Source organism: Ictidomys tridecemlineatus, chromosome 6 (assembly GCF_052094955.1).
Source record: "Ictidomys tridecemlineatus isolate mIctTri1 chromosome 6, mIctTri1.hap1, whole genome shotgun sequence".
Lineage (NCBI taxonomy): Eukaryota > Metazoa > Chordata > Mammalia > Rodentia > Sciuridae > Ictidomys > Ictidomys tridecemlineatus.
The window spans coordinates 77228267-77250983 of record NC_135482.1 but is presented as its reverse complement, the minus strand read 5'-3'; the positions used below and the strand labels follow the sequence as shown (position 1 = coordinate 77250983).

General features: G+C 37.3%; 1 protein-coding gene across 6 annotated transcripts in view; it reads right to left on the bottom strand.

Annotated features, from left to right (window-relative positions):
- The window catches only part of Dennd5b (DENN domain containing 5B), a 184838-nt gene that overhangs the window by 40590 nt on the left and 121531 nt on the right, over positions 1-22717 (bottom strand). For 3 of the 6 annotated variants that reach the window (XM_078014935.1, XM_078014937.1, XM_078014939.1), the window contains 4 exons: positions 18361-18454; positions 13155-13286; positions 10384-10536; positions 8013-8091 (listed from right to left, as the gene is read on the bottom strand). In XM_078014935.1, the coding sequence (XP_077871061.1) occupies positions 8013-8091; positions 10384-10536; positions 13155-13286; positions 18361-18454 (458 nt within the window). Of the gene's footprint in view, positions 1-1768; positions 3446-8012; positions 8092-10383; positions 10537-13154; positions 13287-17359; positions 17555-18360; positions 18455-22717 lie in introns of those variants that run through there. The other 3 variants (XR_013422993.1, XM_078014938.1, XM_078014940.1) reach the window with 3 other exon arrangements.

The following is a 22717-nucleotide window of genomic DNA, read 5'->3' as shown; positions in this document are numbered from 1 at the left end:
CAATCTCTCTTGATATTCAGGAAATAATGGACACTGAAGAAATTGTTCCTGAAACTTAAAGGGAATGTACTATGTTTATTTTCCTGTTTAAAATCATCACCACTTAAGTACGTTATTAAAGATTTTTCCTTTTTGAGGATAAAATGAAGTGTCTCAAAGAATACTCTCTACTCCAAATGAATTGACAGCATGAAAGATGGCCATATAAGTGGCAGGAAATAGGCTGAAAAGAAGAGAAAAAAGATTACAAGGCAGAAAGGAGCTGAAACCCTAATCAACAAGTTAGCCAGAGGAAGACATGACAAAGAGGAACCATATTGCCAGAGAGCTGGTATAGTTCAGTAATAGAGGACTAGCATGTGCAAGGCCCTGGATTGAATCCCAAATAAATAAAAATAAAAGAGGAATTTAACATTTAAGAAAGCAGCACATTCATGGTTTGAACATTCACAGGCATAAGCATATCCTGTAAATCCTATTCTAGAACTCTATATTCTAGTCACCCTTCTCTGCTCAATGTTCCTTCAAAAGAATGTACTTTTTCATGTCTTCATGCATTTGTTAAAGTATTCTCATCATTTACTGCTCTGTATCCTTTTCCTTGTTTACAGCCTATGTATCACTTAAAATTGGAAAGTAATATGCATAGCTTAATGACTTAGAACATGGCTTTCTTGAACATTATAGATTTTAATAGATGGATGTCTTTGTGTGAGTAAGAGTTTCTCTATGGACTATCTATCTCCTTACCTGTAAACTGGGAGGGAACAGTGACAGTATTTACTTAATTGACATAGATCTTAACTTAAATAGTGCTTAGCACCAAGTAAGTTCTCAATGAAATGAAACGAAATCTATCTTTAATTCTATCCCAATGTGAGATCTTTCCTGAATATTCTTTGTCCCTTAAGCACACTGTTGGATAAATCATTCTCTCTCTAATAAGACTTGTAAAATTAAAAATCTATCACAGAACATACCACAACTTCATTTTTATTACTCCTATTAAATTATATCTGTTGAGATGCAGTTGTGTCCTATTCTTAGAATACACAGAGGGCCTATAGTAGAGGCCCACATATAGGGTGTGCTCAGCAAATACTCAGGGAAATGAGGCTACTGAGGGACAGATGCTGAATCTTGAATGTCAAGTTAGAACTTTATTCTGGGGACAGGGAGGATTTTGAAAATAAATGCTATGCTCCTGAGGACTTTTTTTTTTAAACAAGAGTGACAGTGTGATCATGTAAGAAAAAAAAAAGAAGTTACAGTAGAAATTATTCCAAAGGCCAGAGATGGTGGATAAAATAAAAGAGTAGTAGCCAGTGAAAGCAAAGGGTCAGATTCAAGATTCAAAAAACAACATTTGGTATTAAAATAAAATGTTTTAATATATACTATCCAACTAATTATAACCTTTGATTTTTTTTTTTCTTTTTGGTGATGGAGATTGAACCCCAGGGCCTCATGTAGGCTAAGCACACACTCTACCATTGAACTATACGAAGTCCTGAGGTTTTTTTTTTTTTTAATCTTAATTTTGCAAATGAGGAAAGTGTGGTTTGAAGAGATTAAGAAATTTGTGGAGGGCTGGGGATATGGCTCAAGCGGTAGCGCGCTTGCCTGGCATGCGTGCGGCCCGGGATCGATCCTCAGCATCATATACAAACAAAGATGTTGTGTCGCGAGAACTGGAAAAATAAATATTAAAAAACTCTCTCTCTCTCTCATTCTCTCTTTAAAAAAAAAAATTTGTGGAATCACATACATTTATTATACAGGGCTGAGTGTTCTCAAGTCATGTCCAGTAGCCTTTCCAGCACATTACAGATGACCATCTGGCTTCTAGCTTGACTGAAAGAATAGTTCTTGTCCCATTAAATAAGGAAGAGTAAAAAATCTGATCAGGAAGAAGATGTGCTGAAATAAAGAGTTTGTTTTAAGATGTGCTAAGTTCCTAGATATCCATCTTTAGGACTGGAGATGGAGATTTGAGAATAATCTGCTAATATGGTAGCTGGATGATGACAGTGATTTAGGAAATAGTAGTGTTGTGGTTTGAATTGTGTACTTGCCGAAGATGCTGCCGTTCTATCACAAGGCACCTATGAGAATGACCTTATTTGGAAGTAATTTTTTCAGACGATCAAGTTGACTTCATAAGGGTAGAGCCCTAATTCAATCTGACCAGTATCCTTATAAAAGAGAGAAATTGGGGATTGAGGATATAGTTTACTGGCAGAATGTATGCCTAAGTGTAAGGCCCTAGCTTCAATCCCCAGTAACACACACACACACACAACGATACATGCCTATAATCCCAGTAATTTGGGAGGCTGAGGCTGGAGAATTCCAAGTTCAAGGCCACCCACAGCAACTCAGCAAGGCTTTAAGCAACTTAGTGAGACCCTATCTCAAAATAAAAAATAAAAAGGGCTAGGCGTGTAGCTCAGTGGTAAAACATTCCTGAATTCTATCTCCAGTACCATTAAAAAAAATTAAAACAAATAAAGTAATTTAGATACAGAGGTACACACAGAGGAAAAATGATGTAAAGACATAAGAATACCATCTGATGGGCAAGGAATGTCTGAGACTACCAGAAGTGAGGAGAGAGGTATGGAACAAGTTTTCTCTTATGGTCCTCAGAAGAAACAAACCCAGAGACACCCTGACCTTGGACTTCTAGCTTACATAAACCTAAGACAATAAATTTATGTTGTTTAAGCCACTCAGTTTGTGATAATTTATTACATCATTCCTGGGAATCTAGTACATTAGTTTATTAGTGACTTTGGAGGGAAGAGTTTAGAAATCCATGAGCAGAAGACAGATAAGGAGCTAAGTAATGAAGCCATGCCTTTTTTTGGCGGGGGTGAGGGGGGCGGATATTGGGGATTGGATTCAGGGACACTTGACCACTGAGCCATATCCTCAGCCCTATTTTGTATTTTACTTAGAGACAGCATCTCACTGAGTTGCTTAGCACCTTGCTTTTGCTGAGGTTGGCTTTAAACTCATGATCCTCTTGTCTCTGCTTCGATAGCCATTGGGATTATAGGTCACCTTCTTCTTGGATTCATGGATTTAATACTTGGTCACAGGAATTCCCTTTGCGTACCTGCCTGAATCAGTGCTACTGCATACACAAGTTTTTAAAGTGTAGAGATTATGTATATTGTTTTACAGAACCATGTACAGTCTATAAGCAGGTAAGTAATTAATAGAAAATTTTTGCTGGGTGCATTGGTGCATGCCTTTTATCCCAGAGACATGGGAGGCTGGGAAGCTGAGGCAATAGGATCACAAGTTTTAGGCCAGTGTCGGCAATTTAGTGAGACTCTACCTCCCAAAACAAAACAAAACAAAAACAAACAAAAAAAGGGTGGGGGGCGGCTGAGGATGTAGCTCAATGGTAGAACACCTCTGTATTCAATTCCCAGAACTGCAAAGAAAAAAAAGAAAACTTTTGATGAAGATGATTAAAGAGTGATACAATATTCCTAGATGAGCAAATCCAGAAAATGAATTTAAATACAGCATTTTGACTCCTTTGTATGCTAATCTACCTCAACTCCTGACACAGGATTTAAAAATTTATGTACAGTTTCAATGAACTTTAAGGGTGCAAGGTTTAAGAACAACGCATATTATAAACCAGCCAACATTTATTTACTTACTTACTATTAAGAATTGAATTCAGGGGTATTCTACTACTGAACTACATCCCAATATTTTATTTTTTATTTTGAGACAGGGGCTTACTAGGTTGCAGAGGTTGGCCTTGAACTTTTGATCCTCCTTGTTCAGCTTTCCAAATAATAGTGAGAATTACAGGCATGTGTCACCATTTTTAAAGGCAGAAACTTCTGGATGATATATTAAGAACAGTCCTTGTTCTAGGACCAATTGCATTGTGAGACTGTCTGAAACAGGACAAAGACTGCTAGGAGCATGATTGCTAAGTCAACATTAACACAGACTACTCACTATGATCCTTTTGCTAAAATAGACCCTTTCTATTCTTCTGCAATCCTCCAAATGTCTGTAACTCCTGTTAGTGCTGCTTCTGAAGAATGATGCTAATAATCTATCATGTAGTCTCATCTGGGCTCAATGCCAGTAAAAGCAGTGTTCAAACCCCCTGTGAATCTTTAAGGACTCTGAGCTACATCCCCCCTTTTATTTTTTATTTCAAGACAAGGGACACAGTCTTACAAAATTGCCAAGGACGGCCTTGAACTTGTGATCCTCCTGCCTTAGCATCCTTAGTTGCTGGGATTACAGATGTGTGCCACTGTGCTTGGTGAAAATTAATTTTTGTGCATGTGTGTGTGGTGCTGGGGATGGTATTCAGGGCCTCACAAATGCTGACTGTGTGTTCTACCATTGAGATACATCCAGACTTACAAAAACAAAAAAAACAAAACAAAATTATTTTTGTGAATCTAGAGCACTATATTGTTTCTTAAAAATTTTTACTTTTTGGTGGTACTGGGAGTTGAATCCAAGACCTCGCACATGCTAAGCAAACACTACCACTGAGCTATATCCCCAGTCCGGGAGAATAAAATATTTTTTAAACTGATGTTTTCATATGTATTTCATATTCTCTTTTCTCTGGTGGTACTGGGTATTGAACTCAGGAGTGCTCTATCATGATTTACATACCCTGCCCTCTATTTCTTTTTAAATTTTGAGACAGAGAGGATCTTGCTAACCTGACCAGTTGGCCTTGTACTTGGGATCATCCTGCTTTGGCCTCCCAAGTAGCTGAGATTACAGCTGTGTAATCTTTTGGCTACTCTCATATTTTTAAATTCGAATTTCCTAGACTAAATCACTAGAAGTGTTAGAGCAATAGTCTTGAAATCCACCCTCTAAACATATGATAAACTTTGATTTCAAAAGCTACATGGCTTATATTTATTTTACTTAGGATCAGCAAAATATTTAACTTGTGTTTATTCTTACATTACCAGCTCTTCATCAACATTTGACATTAGAGCACAAACAATCAATGCATTAGGCTTTGGCACATTTTATATTCCTTAGCCTTGTCTTTAGTTTTGCTTATTCTACTACTAACTGAAGGCATTGTGATAATCGATACTCTGATCTCCACCTGAACTACCCAACATTTGATCAGCCAAAGCCAGGAAAGCTGCTGGTGTTGCCTAACAGCTGTTAATTCTAACTGCTAGACAGTCTTACATGCCTTATTTTGGCACAAGAGCTGAATGCTCCCCACCTTAACTGATGCTGACTTTCTAACATCTCACCCTACAAATGGTTATTTCTTCCTAGGGATTTATTTTTTAAATATTGGGGTAAAACAATTTCTCAGCCTTTTGGCTAAAAACAAGTGAAATTAGGGTAAGCTGGGGCTGGGGATGTGGCTAAAGCGGTAGCACACTCGCCTGGCATGTGTGTGGCCTGGGTTCAACCCTCAGGACCACATACGAACAAAGATTTTGTGTCTGCCGAAAACTAAAAAATAAATGAATATTAAAATTCTCTCTCTCTAAAAAAAATTGCTGCAACTGTTAAAAAAAAAAAAGAAATTAGGGTAAGTGGTCTTGATTATGGTCTTATGGTCTGAACAGCTGTACTTTCTGTTAGAGACAACTCAGAGCACATGCCAACACATTTTTACTTTTTCTTTACAGACAAAGGGGAAGAGGAGATGAACATTAGAGAATGCTTTTAAACTTAATCTGAATCTTTATAAACATAATTATAGCCTGGGACATCAGGAATTTGACATTTTTTTTCAGAGGAGCTTCAGGGCATGATAGTATCAAGTTGGAGAGTATCATAATAAGCAAAGTAAGCCAATCCCAAAAAACCAAATGCCAATGTTTTCTCTGATATGTGGGTGCTAATTTACAATAAGTGGGGGTGGGGTGTTATGGAAGAATAGAGTTACTTTAGGTATAGGGATGTGAAGGGAGGGGAGGCGATATGGGGATAGGAAGGACAGTAGAATGAAACAGACATTATTACCTTATGTACACATATGACATCATGACCAATGTTATTCCACAACATGTACAATCAGAAAAATAAGAAATTATACCACATTTATGTATAAAATAACAAAGTGCCTAAATGCATTCTACTATCCTGTATAGCTAATTAGAGCAAATAAAAAAATTTACAAAGGAAAAAGCCAACTTATACTCCTAGCTATCTGATTAAATATATTTAAAAACTAGGTTTCCAACAATAAACACATTTATTGTTGGAAAGGAAAAAGGAGGAGGGGGCGGATACAAGGGTGTTTCAATCATATTTGTAATGTTTGTATTTTTTATAAAGATTGTTACAATTATTTTTATATCTTTTATTTATTTATTTTTTAATATTTATTTTTATGTGGGGCTGAGGATCGAACCCAGCGCCTCGCACATGCTAGGCGAGTGCTCTGCCACTGAGCCACAGCCCTGGCCCCTGTATTTTTTTTTTTTTTAAAGAGAGAGAGAGAGAGAGAGAAAATGAGAGAGCCCTGTATTTTTTATTTTATTTTATTTTTTTTAGTTGTAGTTGAACACAACACCTTTATTTATTTATTTATATGTGGCACTGAGGATTCAACCTAGCACTTTGTGTGTCTGTTGAACCTAGCACCTTGTGTGTGCTAGGTGAGTGCTCAAGCTCAGCCCATGTATTTTTTGTTTTAAGCTGGTGGTTAGCAAATGAGTTTATAAAAGTTTTTACATTTTTATATTCCTGAATGTTTGAAATACTCTATAATTTTAGAAAAGTTTCCTAAATGACTGCTCCAATAAGACATTTTATTTCTATTAGCTTCCCACTGTTATTTTTACTTTTTGTGAAATAAATGGTTATTTTACATAAAGAAAAGCAAGTTCTAGTCTGGGAGTATTACTCAGTGGTAAAGTGGTTGCCTAGCGTGGGCAAGACCCTGGGCCTAGCACCTCTGCATTTTCTTTGTGAAAAAATAAATAGCAGGAAGATAGAACGTTATGACACTTTAACATGTGATATTTTGTATAAACTGAATAATCTGACTCCCAACCCAGGTGTGGTGCCAACACCTGAAGTCTGGAAGACTGCTTGAGCTCAGGAGTTTGAAAAAAGCCTGGTCAACATAGAGAGACCCCATCTCAAAAAGTAAATTAACAAAATTAAAAACAAAAAAAACAAAAAAAACAAAAAACCCCAAAACTCCAGTTCCTGAAGATTGAGATACACTCTTTCCCTGAATGATGATGATGATTTTATTTTATTTTTTTGGTACTGGGGATTGAACCCACATACACTTTACCACTGAGCTACATCCCCAATCCTTTTTATTTATTTATTTTTAAATTTTGAGACTGTATCTGAGTTCCTGAGGGCCTAAGTTGCTGAGGATGGCCTTGAACTTGTACTCCTCCTGCCTCAGCATCTTGATTCACTGGGATTACAGGTTCCCAAAAGATTAGTAATAGTCACAAAACTTTAAGACAAAAAAAATATCAATATACACCATAGTGTAATGTTGGTGGGAGTAAGGAATACTTATATGGTCTTTTACAATTCACTGGGGATTTTCATTTTTGATCAACATGTCTGCCTTGGCATTATTTCCCCTATCTTGTACATGGTGGGGCAGAAGATTAGAAAGGTCGCCTGGTACAGTGGTGTATGCCAATAATCTCAGCTACTCTGGAGCTGCTGCGGGAAGATCCCAAGCTTGAGGCCAGTTCAGCAATTTAGCAAGACCCTAAGGAATTTAGTGAGACCCTGTCTCAACAGAAAAAATAAAAAAGGCTGGAGTTGTAGCTTGGTGGTAGGATCTAATGCAGTAACATACATACACACACACACAGATCAGAAAAGTCAAGTAACTTTTCCCAGCCTGAAAAAATAATCATGCTGCTTCTGCTTTATCCTACTACTGGAAAAACTGGCTACGTTTTAGCTAGAGACAAGCCCATCTGTTATTGATTCTTTTCATGGTCCGATGCTGCCAATTCAAACAACCTAAAGCAAAGCCCTCTTACCTGGTGATTCTGCAAGGTGCTCTTGTTTTTCTTCTCTGTCTTGAAATTGAATTAAATGTGACCACAAAGCTGACTTCCCCTGAAAATAGAAATAAAAATTTTCATTTTAAATAAGTATTTTATGAAAAATTAATTTTTCATCAAGATCATTCACTTTAAATTGGCCATTATGAAGTTTGGTGACCCAAGCTCACTGTATCATTTTTCTTTTTCCTCAGTGCTGAGGATTTAACCCAGGGCATTGTACATTATAGGTAAACACTGTACCACTGAGCTACATGCTAAATCCTGTGTGACATTCTGAGCATCTCTTTCCATGTGGGTTTTTGTTGTTGTTATTTGTTTGTTTGTTTTGGGGTACCGGGGATTGAACTCAGGGGCACTCAACCTCTGAGCCACATCCCTAGCCCTATTTTGTATTTTGTTTAGAGACAGAGTCTCATCGAGTTGCTTGGTGCCTCTCCCTTGCTGAGGCTGGCTTTGAACTCATAATCCCCGTCTCAACGCCCTCAGTTGCTAGGATTAAGACATGTGCCACTACACCAGGCTCACTCCATGTGTTTTAAGGGTTATACTTTGCCTTGCTAAGAAGTCTGGTAAAAGTCTGGAAAAGGGAAGGGAAGCAGAAGGCCAGAAGGGTGGGTTTGAAGATTTTTTTTTTTTTTTATCAACTCAAGCTGTTAGTTACATATAATTAGGAAACATTAATAACTATGGAATTAAAAAACTCCAGTAGTACATAGTGTATTTATATACACCCATATGAAAATGTTTGAAATATGGAGTAGCAATAAGGGAAGAAAATTAGAATAAGAGAAGCAGGGAGTCATAATAAGAAAAAAAAATCAGAAATTGGGTATGGTGGTGCACTTCTGTAATCCCAGCAACTCAGGAGACTGAGGCAGGTATATCACAAGTTCTAGGCCAGCCTTGGTTAACTTACCAAGATCCTGTCTCAAAATAAAAAATAAAAAGAGCTAGAAATGTGGCACAGTGGTTAAGCTCCTCTGAGTTCAATTCCCAGTACCAAAACAGACAAACAAAACAAAAAAACCCAGGTCAAGAAATGTTAATTCTGGTTACACCTTTTTCCTGGACAAAAGCAGGACATTTCCTGGATATTTAATGAAATCTACACAGGATAACTGTGCTACTTTATCCTTTCTTGTTTGCCAGGAAAGATACCAAACTATCGCCCGATCACAGGTCGTTTTCTTTTTCTAGAATTAAAATGCCCATGGCACACTTCTTTCTTTCTTTTTTTGTGTGGTACTGGGGATTGAACCCAGGAGTACTTTACCAGGAAGTTATATCCCCAACCTCTTTTTCATTTTGAGACACAGTCTTGCTAAATTGCCAAGGCTGGCCTGGAACTTATGAACTGCCTGCTTCAGTCTCCCAAATTGCTGAGGATTAAAGGCTTGCATCTTGCACCACCACTCCTGGTGAAACCCACCTTTTTTTTTGTGATCCTTTTCTCCTTGTCACTTTTTTTTGTCGGGTGGGGAGGTTCTGGGGATTGAACCCAGGGGTGCTTTACCACTAAGACACATCCCCAGCCTTTTTTTTGAGATATGGTCTTGCTAAATTGCTTAGGACCTCACTAAGCTTCTGAGGCTGGCTTCAAACTTGAGTCCTCCTGCCTGAGGCTCCCAAGGTGCCGGGATTACAGGTATGTGCCATTATACCCAGTTTCTTTCTTTTTTTTTTTTTTTTTTTTGGTGATACTGGGTACTGAATCCAGGACCTCCTGAATGCTAGACAAATACTCTACCTCTGAACTACATCTTCAGTCCTTTTTTCAATTATTTTGAGACAGGGTCTCACTAAATTGCTGAGGTTGGCCTTGAATTTGTCATTCTCCTGCTTTAGCCTCTTGAATAGCTGGGATTACAGACATGTGACACTATGCCAGGCTTTCCCTGTTATATTTCTTTCTTTTTTTTTTAAAATTTTAATATTTATTTTTTAGTTTTTGGCGGACACAACATCTTTGTTTGTATGTGGTGCTGCGGATCGAACCTGGGATGCACACATGCCAGGCGAGCGCGCTACTGCTTGAGCCACATCCCCAGCCCCCCTGTTATATTTCTTTTTTTTTTAAAAGATTTACTGCCAGAGAGTGGGCTTTTTTTTTTTTTTTTAAAGAGAGAGTGAGAGAGAAGAGAGAGAGATAGAGAATTTTTAATATTTATTTTTTGTTCTCGGCGGACACAACATCTTTGTTGGTATGTGGTGCTGAGGATCGAACCCGGGCCGCACGCATGCCAGGCGAGCGCGCTACCGCTTGAGCCACATCCCCAGCCCCCTGTTATATTTCTTAATAGGGCTCCTAAATGACCATGACACCAGTACTTTCGGAGACTGTTACCTGTTTGACCTGTAGGCCATGGCTCCATATCCTCTCTAGCAGGTCACAGAGGCTGGCAATCAAGGTATTCTCTTCCAAGCCAGTGATGTTTGCTTCTCCATGGCCCAGCTCCACTGCTTCATGTCCCATCTTTTCTACCAACATGCGTTTTGTCTGAAAACATCATGAGTATGCATAAATTACGCAGGCAGCAAAACCAAAAACTAGGGTTAGGAGATTACTGGATTAGGAGAACTGGCTTTTTTCATTATATGTCTTTTGTTTTTGTTGTTATTACTGGGGATTTAACCCAGAGGCCCTGTACCACTGGGCTATATTCCAAGCTCTTTTTATTTTGAGACAGGGTCCTGCTAAATTGCCATGTCTGGCCTTGGACTTGGGATTCTTTTGTTTCAGTCTCCCAAGTCCCAAGGAATTACAGGTACATGCTACTATGCCCAGCTTTTTATTATACTTCTAATTGGAAATTGAAGGTCACTAAAAAGAGAATAACCCAATATTTATCAAGCATCCCCATATTGAAAAAGTGTTTTTATACAACAATTTTCAGATTATTCACTTCTGTGACACTGGGAAATTACACTAGACCTAGAAAAATGTACTGTTGAAACTGGAATCACAACCTGTCACTAAAATTTGCCCTCCCACTGACTCTAGCACTTGGTATACTAAAGCTATCTGTACTCAGTTTAGTTGCATTTAGGCAAAAACCACAATAAAAATGGGCAGTTCTAAGATTCTGCAGAACTTCCTAATTTGTGCATAAACCAGAAATATATTTTCCCTTCTCTTTTCTCTCTTCTCTGATTATATATACACAAAGAAAATGGAAAGAAAATGGGAATCACTTTTAGGTAAATTAATTTACACCAAATTTAGCTGCTTTTGTAAATTGTAAAATGAGAAAGAATCTAGTCCCTTTAGGCAGGGACCTTGTCTGTCAATTCACCACTATATTCTGATGTTGAAAACAGTACATTTAGGGACAGATTCAAACTAAAAAGCTTCTTCTCAGCAAAAGAAACAATCAGTGAGGTGAACAGAAAGCCTACAGAATGGGAACAAATTTTTACCACATGCACATCAGATAGAGCACTAACCTCTAGGATATATGAAGAACTCAAAAATCTTTTAAATACTTATTTCTTAGTTTTGGGTGGACACAATATCTTCAGTAAAATCAGCAAACTTATGTGGTACTGAGGACTGAACCCAGTACCTTGTGCATGCGAGGTGAGCACTCTACCACTGAGCCAAACCCTAGCCCTCAAAAATCTTAACACCAAAAAAATAACAATAATCCAATCAATAAATGGGCCAAGGAAATGAATAGACACTTCTCAGAAGATGATATACAATCAATCAACAAATATATAAAAAAAATGTTCAACATCTCTAGCAGTTAGAGAAATGCAAATCAAAACTACTCTAAGATTTCATCTCACTCCAGTCAGAATGGCAGCTATTAAGAATATAAACAACAATAAGTGTTGGTGAGAATGTGGGGAAAAAGCACACTCATACAATGCTGGTGGGACTGCAAATTGGTGCAGTCACTTTGGTAAGCATTATGGAGATTCCTTGAAAAACTGGGAATGGAACCACCATTTGACCCAGCTATCCTGCTTCTCGGTTTATACCCAAAGGATATGAAATCAGCATACTACAAGGACACATCCACATCAATGTTTACAGCAGCTCAATTCACAATAGCTAAACAGTGGAACCAACCTAGATGCCCTTCAGTAGATGAATGGATAAAGAAACTGTGGTAAATATACACAATGGAACATTACTCATCATTAAAAGAGAATAAAATCATGACATTTGCAGGTAAATGGATGGAGTTGGAGAATATTATGCTAAGTGAAGTAAGCTAATCCCCCAAAACCAAATGCTGAATGTTTTCTCTGATATGAGGATGCTGATCCATAATGGGGATGGCGGGGTGTGGGGGGGAAGCATGGGAAGAATGGAGGAACTTTAGATAGGGCTAAGGGAGGAAGGGAAAGGGAGGGGGCAGGGGAGTAGGAAAGATGGTGGAATGAGATGGACATCATTACCCCAAGTACATGTATGAAGACAGGAATGGTGTGACTCTATGTATGACCAGAGACATGAAAAGTTGTGCTCTATGTGTGTACTATGAATTGAAATACATTCTGCTGTCATATATTAACAAATTAGAATGAATGATGAATAAAAAAAATAAAATAGTGCATTTATTGAATATACAGAGAAAGTACTCAAGAAATAACACTGAATAAAATTATTAACTAAAATGACATTCTGAGTTTTGTCAGTTTGTACTGCTAAGTCATATAAACTCAGGCATCCAAGAGGAGACTGGGGTATAATACACTAACCAACAATATGACTGAAATTTTTTTCTCCTTATGGATGTACATATGAATGTATGGGTGCAGACAAGGAGGTACACAGGTGCACACACAAACAAAAAAAATGTGCTGCCTTTTACATAAGATGACAACATTCCTGACACAACTTGTGAATGGCTTAACATCTATTTATATTGAAGTAGAGGAAGACAATAGCTAAAAAGATGAGAAACTATGCCGGGCTCCCATGTCTGTGAGCCATGGGAAAGTCCATGGAGGTTCAGGACCTCAGAGAAGGGCACCTGAGGGCTATGCTACTGGAAAAGTTTTGTTTTAGGAAACTATAGGCATGAATGAGGGTTGACTTAGCTCATTTAGCCCCACACATGGTGTGAATATGAATGAGTACTGTGTGGCATTAGTAATACATACCTTCATTCTACATTCTTTTAATAAGCCTTCTACAAATTTCCAGTTGGTCTGTGCAATCACTGCGGGAGAAAGGTCTGACAATTTGGGCTGCCTCAGATTTTTTCCTAAACTTCGTGCCTCTTGCATGTATTTCTAAAAATTAAGAGTATTTTAAAAAAACATTAACATAAGATTTTTTTCTATTCTACTTAACCTTATACAAACAAATGCGGGAACAAACAAGATGCAAAAAGGTAGTAAGTACGTGTGCAACAACAATTAAAGCTTTAGTGCACTAAAAGGCAGAGACGTTTGTACTCCTATCACAACCTGTTAATGCCTGTGAAAATGAGGGTAACAGAGACCTCATTAGATTAAAACTAATTCAAAGTGATATGGAGTTTCATTTAGTTTACTCTTTTTATTGTGACTATCCAAAGTGTGATTAGTGAGGATCACAGAACAACAAAATTGAGGTGTTTGGATTACAAGTCTAGGTTCCTATAGGAGTGCAGTGGTTCTCGTATCACTGGCTTCCTCCACTCCTCTCTTCATACAACAAAAAGACTTCATTTATCTGTACTGTTTTGGACAGTGCTCTCCAGCTCAACTTGCTGTTCTAATCAAGTCACAACAGTAAAATCAGGAGCTCTAGAATCATGTTGCAATTAATTGTAAGACCTCAGGCATATCAACTAACGTTCCTGTATCTCAGCTTGTTAAATGGGCATAAAACAAGTGCACCAAGGTAAAAAAAAAAAAGCTGTAAAATCACAGGGAAAAGGATGGTGTGCTTCAAATACAAGGTCTTTTCTTTCTGTGAAGTTTGCTAAAGCCCTCCCTTGCCTTGTTCTACAATCATAAAAGAGTGGGATTATACTGTTAAATTTAGAGTCTATGGTGATTTGGAAGTTCCACAGAAACCCAACACAATGCTCTTGAACTCTGGTTAATAAGTTTTCATCCAAAAAACCCCCAAAAATCCCCAAACAAAACTACACAACTAGTGTAGAACATGTGCACACTATGTTGCCTTCTTTCTATGCTATCTGAAAAACTCCCATCTACATATCTCATGTTTGTATCAGAATCACAGGGCAGAATTTCCAAAAGACCCAAGTGTTTTGGGACCATATTTAGAGAATAGCTAGACTAAATTATATAGTAAAACTAGTAGTTTGCTGCAGGGAGAGTGAGCAAGATAGTGGTTGCAAGCCAGCATATCCACACATCCTCCCATGGGCACATATGTGACAGCAATCCTTACTATATTAAGGGGAGAATTTTTTTTTGTACCAGGAATTGAACTCAGGGGCACTCAACCATTGAGCCACATCCCAGCTCTATTTTGTGTTTTATTTAGAGACAGAATCTCACTGAGTTGCTCAGCGTTTCACTTTTGCTGAGGCTGGCTTTGAACTCGTGATCCTCCTGTCTCAGACTCCTCAGCCACTGGGAATACAGGCGTGTGCCACCACGCCCAGCTGGGGAGAATTTAATATGATAATAGAAGATGTGTATAATCCTTTGAGTTCTTTAAATGTAAGAGTTTGTAGGTTTGATATATTTCCCCTTTGGAAGAAAATGAATCTACTATATATGATAAAAATACTTAAAAAATCCCACTGATTAATAAAATAATGTTTCCTTTTCCCACTAATTATTTTAAGAAAGATTTAAAAATCAAATGAATTCTGCAAGCATTTAGTTCCCACAGCACTGATATATACTTTTTGCTCCAAATATTTTTGAGAAGGTCAAAAAAAAAAAAAAAAAAGAAAAAAAAGGAAAATTGAGAATGAGAGAATTGTTATCAGAGAAGTTAAATACATAAAACAAGGTATATGGAGATATACTGAAACAAACAAACAAATAAATAAATATAGCAAATGAAAGCAGTTTCAGAATAATCAACCTGAGACACAGGGCATGAACCCTGTGTAAGAATTATATTTGCATTTTCTATTGTTATTTAGAATACGTATTAAGATGAGTAGAAGGTTCATAAAAACAAATGTTAACTGTTAAAATTTAAAAAATCCTTTCCCCACCCCCAGAGTTCATAGCTAATACTTAGGATTTATGTATTAATAATAACGTTCAATATCTCCATCCTTACACAAATATAGAGAGAACCATTCTAAAGAAGTGTTAAGTACTAAACTAGCTAAGGATGAAATACATCATCTAGAAGTAAGGGAATGAGAACATGGTCAGGTAAGAGGCTGGGAAAAAGCCTCCAGCATTTCTTCTTCTTGAAATATGTTTAAAAATTATGGAATAAATCTAAATTAAGCAATATTAATTTATGTTTTGTTTTATATAAAAGAACACAAGCCAGATGGGGGCTATTCTTTGAGTGACTCTGTCTCTGAACATCCAGCACATGGGATAGGTGTACATATTAGTCAACAGTGGGCCTCATACAGCCATTTGCAAAATCTCCTTCTGGAGCCACAGAATTAGCCACACCCCATGGATTTACAAAGAAAGGATACAGGGATGGCAAGAGGCCTCTTCTCATAGCAAGAAGGGAGGCTATTTCTGTAATTCAAAAATAGAAAACATCTTTAAAGTAAATGAATGATAATAAAAATAGCAGCTGGAAAAAGTTTTTTGGTTTTTTTTTTTTTTTTATATTAAGAGCGATTAAACTCAGGGTACTCAACCACTGAGCCATATCCCCAGTTCTTTATATTTTTTATTTTGAGACAGGGTCTCACTGAGTTGCTTAAGGCCTTGCTAAGTTGCTGAGGCTGGCTTTGAACTTTAGATTCTCTTGCTTCAGCCTCTTGAACAGCTAGGATTACAGGCGTGCGCCACTCTGCCTGCTTATGTATTTTGAGATGAAAATAGAGAAGAAAGAAACTTTTCACAAGGAATATTTTTATTATAAAATCGGTTTCTCTATGGGGGAAAAAAATCCCAGATTTCTTTGGGATTCCTATTGTGCTTTTTAATTTTGTCAAACACAAGCAAAAAGCTGCTAGAAAATACCTAATGAAAACATATCCTATTATTCAATAAACATTGAACTAAGTGTCTTTCTTCCTTCTTAATTTTGGTACTGTCAATTCCAGGGGTGCTCTACTACTGAACTTCATTCCCAGCTCTTTTAAGTTTTATTTTGAGACAGGGTCTTGCCAAGTTGCCAGGGCTGGCTTCTAATTTGCAATCTTCCTGCTTTAATCTCCTGAGTCACTGGGATTACAAGCATGAGCCACAGTGCCTGGGTATTGTTTTTTTTTAATTAGATATTTATGGTTATATGCAGTAGTTGGGTTCATCCCAACATACTCAGACCTAAGTGTTCTTTACATGCTTTCCTTAAATTTTCTAATAAACAAGCACTCTATCCTTTTAATTGGTGCTGAACTAATGAAAAGAAGACCATTGTTAAATTAAATAAATCTAAACTCATGAAATAATGTGGAAAAAAATACAAGCAAGAGTCCTAAATTACTTGTGCCCTCAGGTGAATTGTGGTTAGTGCATCCTGGTGTGTGTGGTTAATGGAAAGAGACTCCTGGCCTGAATGTCAGAAGTCCTGGGCTAGATGCCTAGCTGTGCCCCTTTTAGTCAAATTATGTCAAGTGGATAAGATGACCTCAAACATGACCCTTCGCACTAAAATTCTGTATTGATGACTGAATTTTCTGACAACATATAGACCAGGAAAGTAAATCAATTTAATGCTGTGGAGATAAAGTGTAGAAAAAAGAAAAGCTGAAATTCAATCACTTCTGCACTTCTGGAAAATACTTACATGAGAATCTGTATTTAAATTTTACATGTATGTATGTGTACATATGTGTGTGTGTATTTATTTATTTATTTTTTTTGTATAGGTGAGTGAATCAAGGGATACATAACTACTGAGCCATATTTCCAGCCCTTTTTTGTATTTTATTTAGAGGCAGGGTCTCACTGAGTTACTCAGGGCCTTGCTAAATTGCTGAGGCTGCCTTTGACTGGTGATTCTCCTACTTCAGCCTTCCAAGCTGTTGGGATTACAAGTGTGTGCCACCACAATTTCCAATATAATTTCAAAAAACTCTCCACTGACTAGGGATTTGAATAATCAGTTCTACTATTAATAGGACAGAATTACTTGTATTGGCACACACCAGTACAAAAAGGCACCAAACACAAGAGAAAGCAGAGAGCAAAATGGAAAGGCTGAGAGTTTACTTCACAAAGTGATGTGAGGCATTCTAGAACTATGTGCACTCACACGTGTATCATTTCAAGCAACACCAAAGACAAAATTTGGGAACATTTGGTGAAGCACTTTCAGGCAAAGGACATACCAGGCAGCACTCAGAGAAGGACTTTTTAGGAAGCCGTGCAGGAGGAGGTGGGCCCTGATCCCACTCCCAGAATGCCATGGAGTTCTGACAGACCAAAAGTTCCCCGGAAGGCTAAGAGGATGGAATAGTGCCAGTGATAGAAAAGAAAAAAAAAAAAAAAAAAAAAAAGGATTGGGGGAGAGAGACAAGCAAAACAAGCATGCATAATGATAAAATCATAGCAAAAGGGAGGGGGAAAGAAGAAAATACAGTAGCAAAAGAAAAGCACAGAACAGGAGATGCTTCAGTTCTTAAGAAAATGTTTTATATCACATATGTACGAACACACCAACAAAAAGTGACAGATGTTTGGAACGACTGTTTTCTGCTTAGTTAAAAAAAAATAGTTAACAGGTTTGCTGATTGCATTTTTCTTTTGATCACAGAAAGAGTCAAAACTTACATTATTCAAATGTATAATACAGTTTTATTTTCAAAGACTACAAACAAAACCTTTGGATCTTAATTTAAAAGTAGTTTAAACACTTTTATGGTGGTGTCATTAAGCCAGGGACAAAACATACATCTTTACTTACTAAATTTAAATTATATTTGAAATTTAGAAATGTCTGTTTCTGGCAATTTTTTTTTCTCTATAGGAGACCAAATGACCAAAAATACACCCTAAACACAGTCTTACTTGATGTAACACACAAAAGACTTCTCTTAGTGCCCTATTTCAGATGTATGGAAATTACAAATATGGAAAAAAGGTATTTTCTGGTACAAGTCAGTACAAAAAGATTAATATTTTAAAATATAACTGAACTGTTTTTTTTAAAAGAACATGAAAGAATTTGCACAATGACACCTGCTGGCTTATTAAGCCTAGTTCCTGCCTCTTGCATCCTGACACAATAGGCAGGCAGCCCACATACCTCCCTCAAGTCGTTGTCCAGTCCAATGTGCTCAGAATGCTGGCGAAGGCGCTCTTTCCTGCGCTGTGTGGTGGCGCTCCGACTTACCCAGCGACTGAAAAAATAACCACACCCCAGAGGGTATACATTAAGACAACAAGCTAAATAAAAACATGTGGTCTTTATCTTTAAAATAAAAATAATGAATTGTTCCACACAGCTGATAATTATTTTTAAATTAATTCTTTAAAAACATATAATAGGTTTAAGATACAATTAAAATACCATAAGATTTACCTATTTAAAGAATACAATGCAATGGTTTTGCTATATTCACAGATAATATATAACCATTATCACAATCAATGCTTTTTAACAACTGAGGTTAAAAAGGGATCAAGGGTCAAAGGGTTGAGGGTGTAGCTCAATCATAGCACTTGCCACTTGCTAGCATGTATAAGGCCTTTGGTCTGAGTCCCAATACAACAACAAAAAAGGGTCAGTAGGGCTGGGGATGTGGCTCAAGCGGTAGCACGCTTGCCTGGCATGCGTGCGGCCCGGGTTCGATCCTCAGCACCACATACCAACAAAGATGTTGTGTCCGCCGAGAACTAAAAAATAAATATTAAAAATTCTCTCTCGGGGCTGGGGATGTGGCTCAAGCGGTAGCGCGCTCGCCTGGCGTGCGTGCGGCCCGGGTTCGATCCTCAGCACCACATACCAACAAAGATGTTGTGTCCGCCGAGAACTAAAAAATAAATATTAAAAATTCTCTCTCTCTATCTCTCTCTCTCTTCTCTCACTCTTTCTTTAAAAAAAAAAAAATTCTCCTCTCTCATTCTCTCTTTAAAAAAAAAAAAAAAGGGTCAGTACATGTTAGACATATATATACACACACACAATGACAAATCTGTTCTTACTTGAGTCTTTGACTATGTTAAACATATAAGAGATGCCTCTGTGTACTCAAAGTAAATATTACAGGTATTTTTTTAATACAAAGGAGAATATTCTCATTTCAAAATTTATAATTATTTAATTCTAGTGTTCTAAAAGAACAAAAGAAATTCATGAGATTAAATCTTTTTAAAGGAATAGCTTCCTTTATTTTTTTTAAAAGGAACAGCTTTCTAAAATTAAGATTCTAAGAAATAAGAAGTGAGCCCTCATCTCTAAAGTCTAAGAGTTAGATTAAATGACCACTGTGATTCCTTTTAGCTGCAAAATTGTATGACTGTGTTTCTGTGAAAAGGCAAGCTGTATTTATCAGATATCTTGGGAAAATTATATATGTGTGTGTGTCTATACATACACCATACAACACACACACACACACACACACACAATACCAAAATAGGCAGAAAAATGTGTTGGAAATAAAACCTAAACTCTTTCCCATGGTGTCTAAAATTAAACAGCCAGGCCTTTCTTTCTGACCTTACCTCATGTCACTTTCCCCTCAACTGACCAATTTTTAATATAGTGATTTTCATTCTGTTACTAAATGCTTTATTAATAAAATTAATGCTAGTTCTATAATAGTTTCCTCTGGTACTGAATTGTTGGCATCCAAATTGTATTTCAGTTTTAATACTCTAATTTTATTACCTTTGCTTTTAGTTAATAATGATTCAACGATTAACATGTTTGCAAGAGCCATAGCCAAGTAGGAATGACGAATGGCATTTTTGGTTGAAAGGTGACCCCAGGAAGCCATTGAGATGATAATGATTATGTTAAGATTCACATTCAATTGGAGATTAGACCCCTGCTGTCTGCCTAGGCCTGCTACTTTGGAGCTCTTGTGGGACTCCAGGAGAGTTCCCATTGGTTGGGGAAGTACGGCAGGAGGGAATCCTGGAGGAGGGATTTCCTGTTGGCGTACAGTGTCCCGGGAGAAGGCCGCGTGCATGGCATTTGCGGAAGTTTCAGAAATAAAGTTTGAAACTCCTGCTTCAGTGGCTCGTGATTTGTGCCCAGCCAGACTGCGGAACATGTTCTGGGTGGTATGAGCAATTTAAAGAAATATTATAATGTTTCCCTTATTCAAAGGTACTTTTGTGGCCACTCTAGCTATCTAAAGACTATACATCAGTGTATAAAATGCAAAATACGCAGCTATATCATCCTCAATCTTTTACCTCAATCATCTTTATTCAGAGAAGAATTTGGAACATGGCCAAGTTTTCTTTCCAACAAGGGAAAACACAAAGACTAACAACCTAACCTTACTATTCTGAAAGCCCCCTGAATCAAAATAACTTTGTTCCCACTCCAATTTAACCAAAACCAGAACATCATACTAAATCAAGTGACCATCCAAGACTCTTGCACCTCAGAAATCTTAACCTCTACTATCTTACCATCTCTTGTTACATTAGTTCTTCCTTGCCTTGATTCCCAAGTAGAACCCCTTTTGTGTTTTCTTTCTGTTCTGAGCCTAAATCCTTGGGGAAAGCACCTAAACTTCTCCACACTAAAACCCTCTCCTCTGTAATGATCATTTCCTTTCTACTTAACCTACTGGAGGGAGCCTCAAATCCTGAATGAATGCTATTGTTATGGTTTACACTTGAGGCGTACCCTAAAAGCTCATGTAGCTCATCTGTGAGACAATGAAAAAAGTTTAGAGTTGAAGTGACTGGTTTAATGAGAGCCTTAACCTAATCAGTGCATTAACCCATTTTAATTGATTAACTGGGTGGTGGTAATTCTTGGCAGGTCAGTGTGGCTGGAGGACTTACATCACTAAGGGCATGTCCTTGTGATTTATATTTTGCTCCTAGTGAACAGAGAACTCTCTTTCTGCTTCCTGATTGTCATACACTGAGCTGCTTTTCTCCACTACTCCCTTCCGCCATGATGTCCTGCCTTACCTCTGGCCCAGAGCAAAAAAGTAAGCCATCTATGGACTGTGACCTCTGAAACAATGAGCCCCAAATAAAATTTATTCCTTTTATGTTGGTCTTGTCAGGTCTTTTGATCACAGCAAAGAAAAAGCTAACTAAAACAACTATCCTTACTTCCCTATTCCCTAGTCTCATATTAGTTGTTGATTTCCTAAATTAATTCCCATAAATCATTATGTCTGCTCTTTATTAATTATCTCTTATCCCCCTCAAAGACTATTGTACAAATTTTCATTTCATCTAAGTACCACCTCTCAATTGATCAAAGTAACATAAAATCTAATTCTTTTTTTGGGGGGGGTACAAGGGATTGAACTCAGGGGCACTCAACCACTGAGCAACATCCCCTGCCGTATTTTATATTTTATTTAGACACAGGGTCTCACTGAGTTGCTTAGTTTTTGCTGAGGCTGGCTTGGAACTCATGATCCTCCTCCCTCAGCCTCAGGAGCCACTGGGATTAGAGGCATGTGCCACTGCACCCAGCCACAAAATCTATTTTTTTTTTTAACACAAAATCTAAAACTTATTTTTAGAACAACTAAACCACATAAATAGCTGTTGAATTTATACAATATAAGGGAAGTGATGAATATATATTAAGAAACAAAATGTATAAAGTCCTAGATGTAGCTCTTTGACATAAGAGTTCTTGACATTAGCCCTGAAGCAAAAAAGGTCAGTCTAAGACAATAAAATTTGTTTAGGGATTAAAACAATTAAGGCTAAACTGGGTGTGGTAGCATATATCTATAATCTCAGGTGTTGAGGAAGAAGAATTGAAAGTTTGAGGTGAGCTCGGGCAATTTAGAAAGATCCTGTCTCAAAATAAAATTGAAAAAAAAGTTAGGGGAGGGGGCTGAGTGTGTGGCTCAATGGCACAGCACTTGTCTTGCATGTGCAAGGCCCTGGGTTTGATCTCTAGCACTGAAGAAAAAAAAAATTAGGGCTAGGGGGCAGGGTAGTCCAAATAAAATAAAAATATGAAACAATATAAATACTAGCTAATAACTTAAAATGAAGAAGCAAAATGTAAATGGTAGAACATTTTCCTTGGTAAGCAAAAGTGGAAAAGGCTTTAGGAAAACAAACTTATAAAGAAAATTATTATAAAGTCCATACCTTCCTGGTCTTAAGTAATTTATTCATTCCTTGCATTATTAAGCATTTTTAAAAAATATTTAAAAAAATTTTTAGCTGTAGTTAGACATAATACCTTTGTTTTATTTATTTTTATGTGGTGCTGAGGATCGAACCCAGGACCTTGCACACACTAGGCGAGCGGTCTATTGCTGAGCCACAACCCGAGCCCATATTAAACATTTGTTAGTAAGTATAATTTTACCAATGATGATCACAATTGCTGAAATACTTAAGACCGCTTGTTTCTGTCTTGGAAATAGTATATTAAATTCTAACAAATATTACTATATATTCACCCATCCAAATAAATCTCTTATACTCCAATA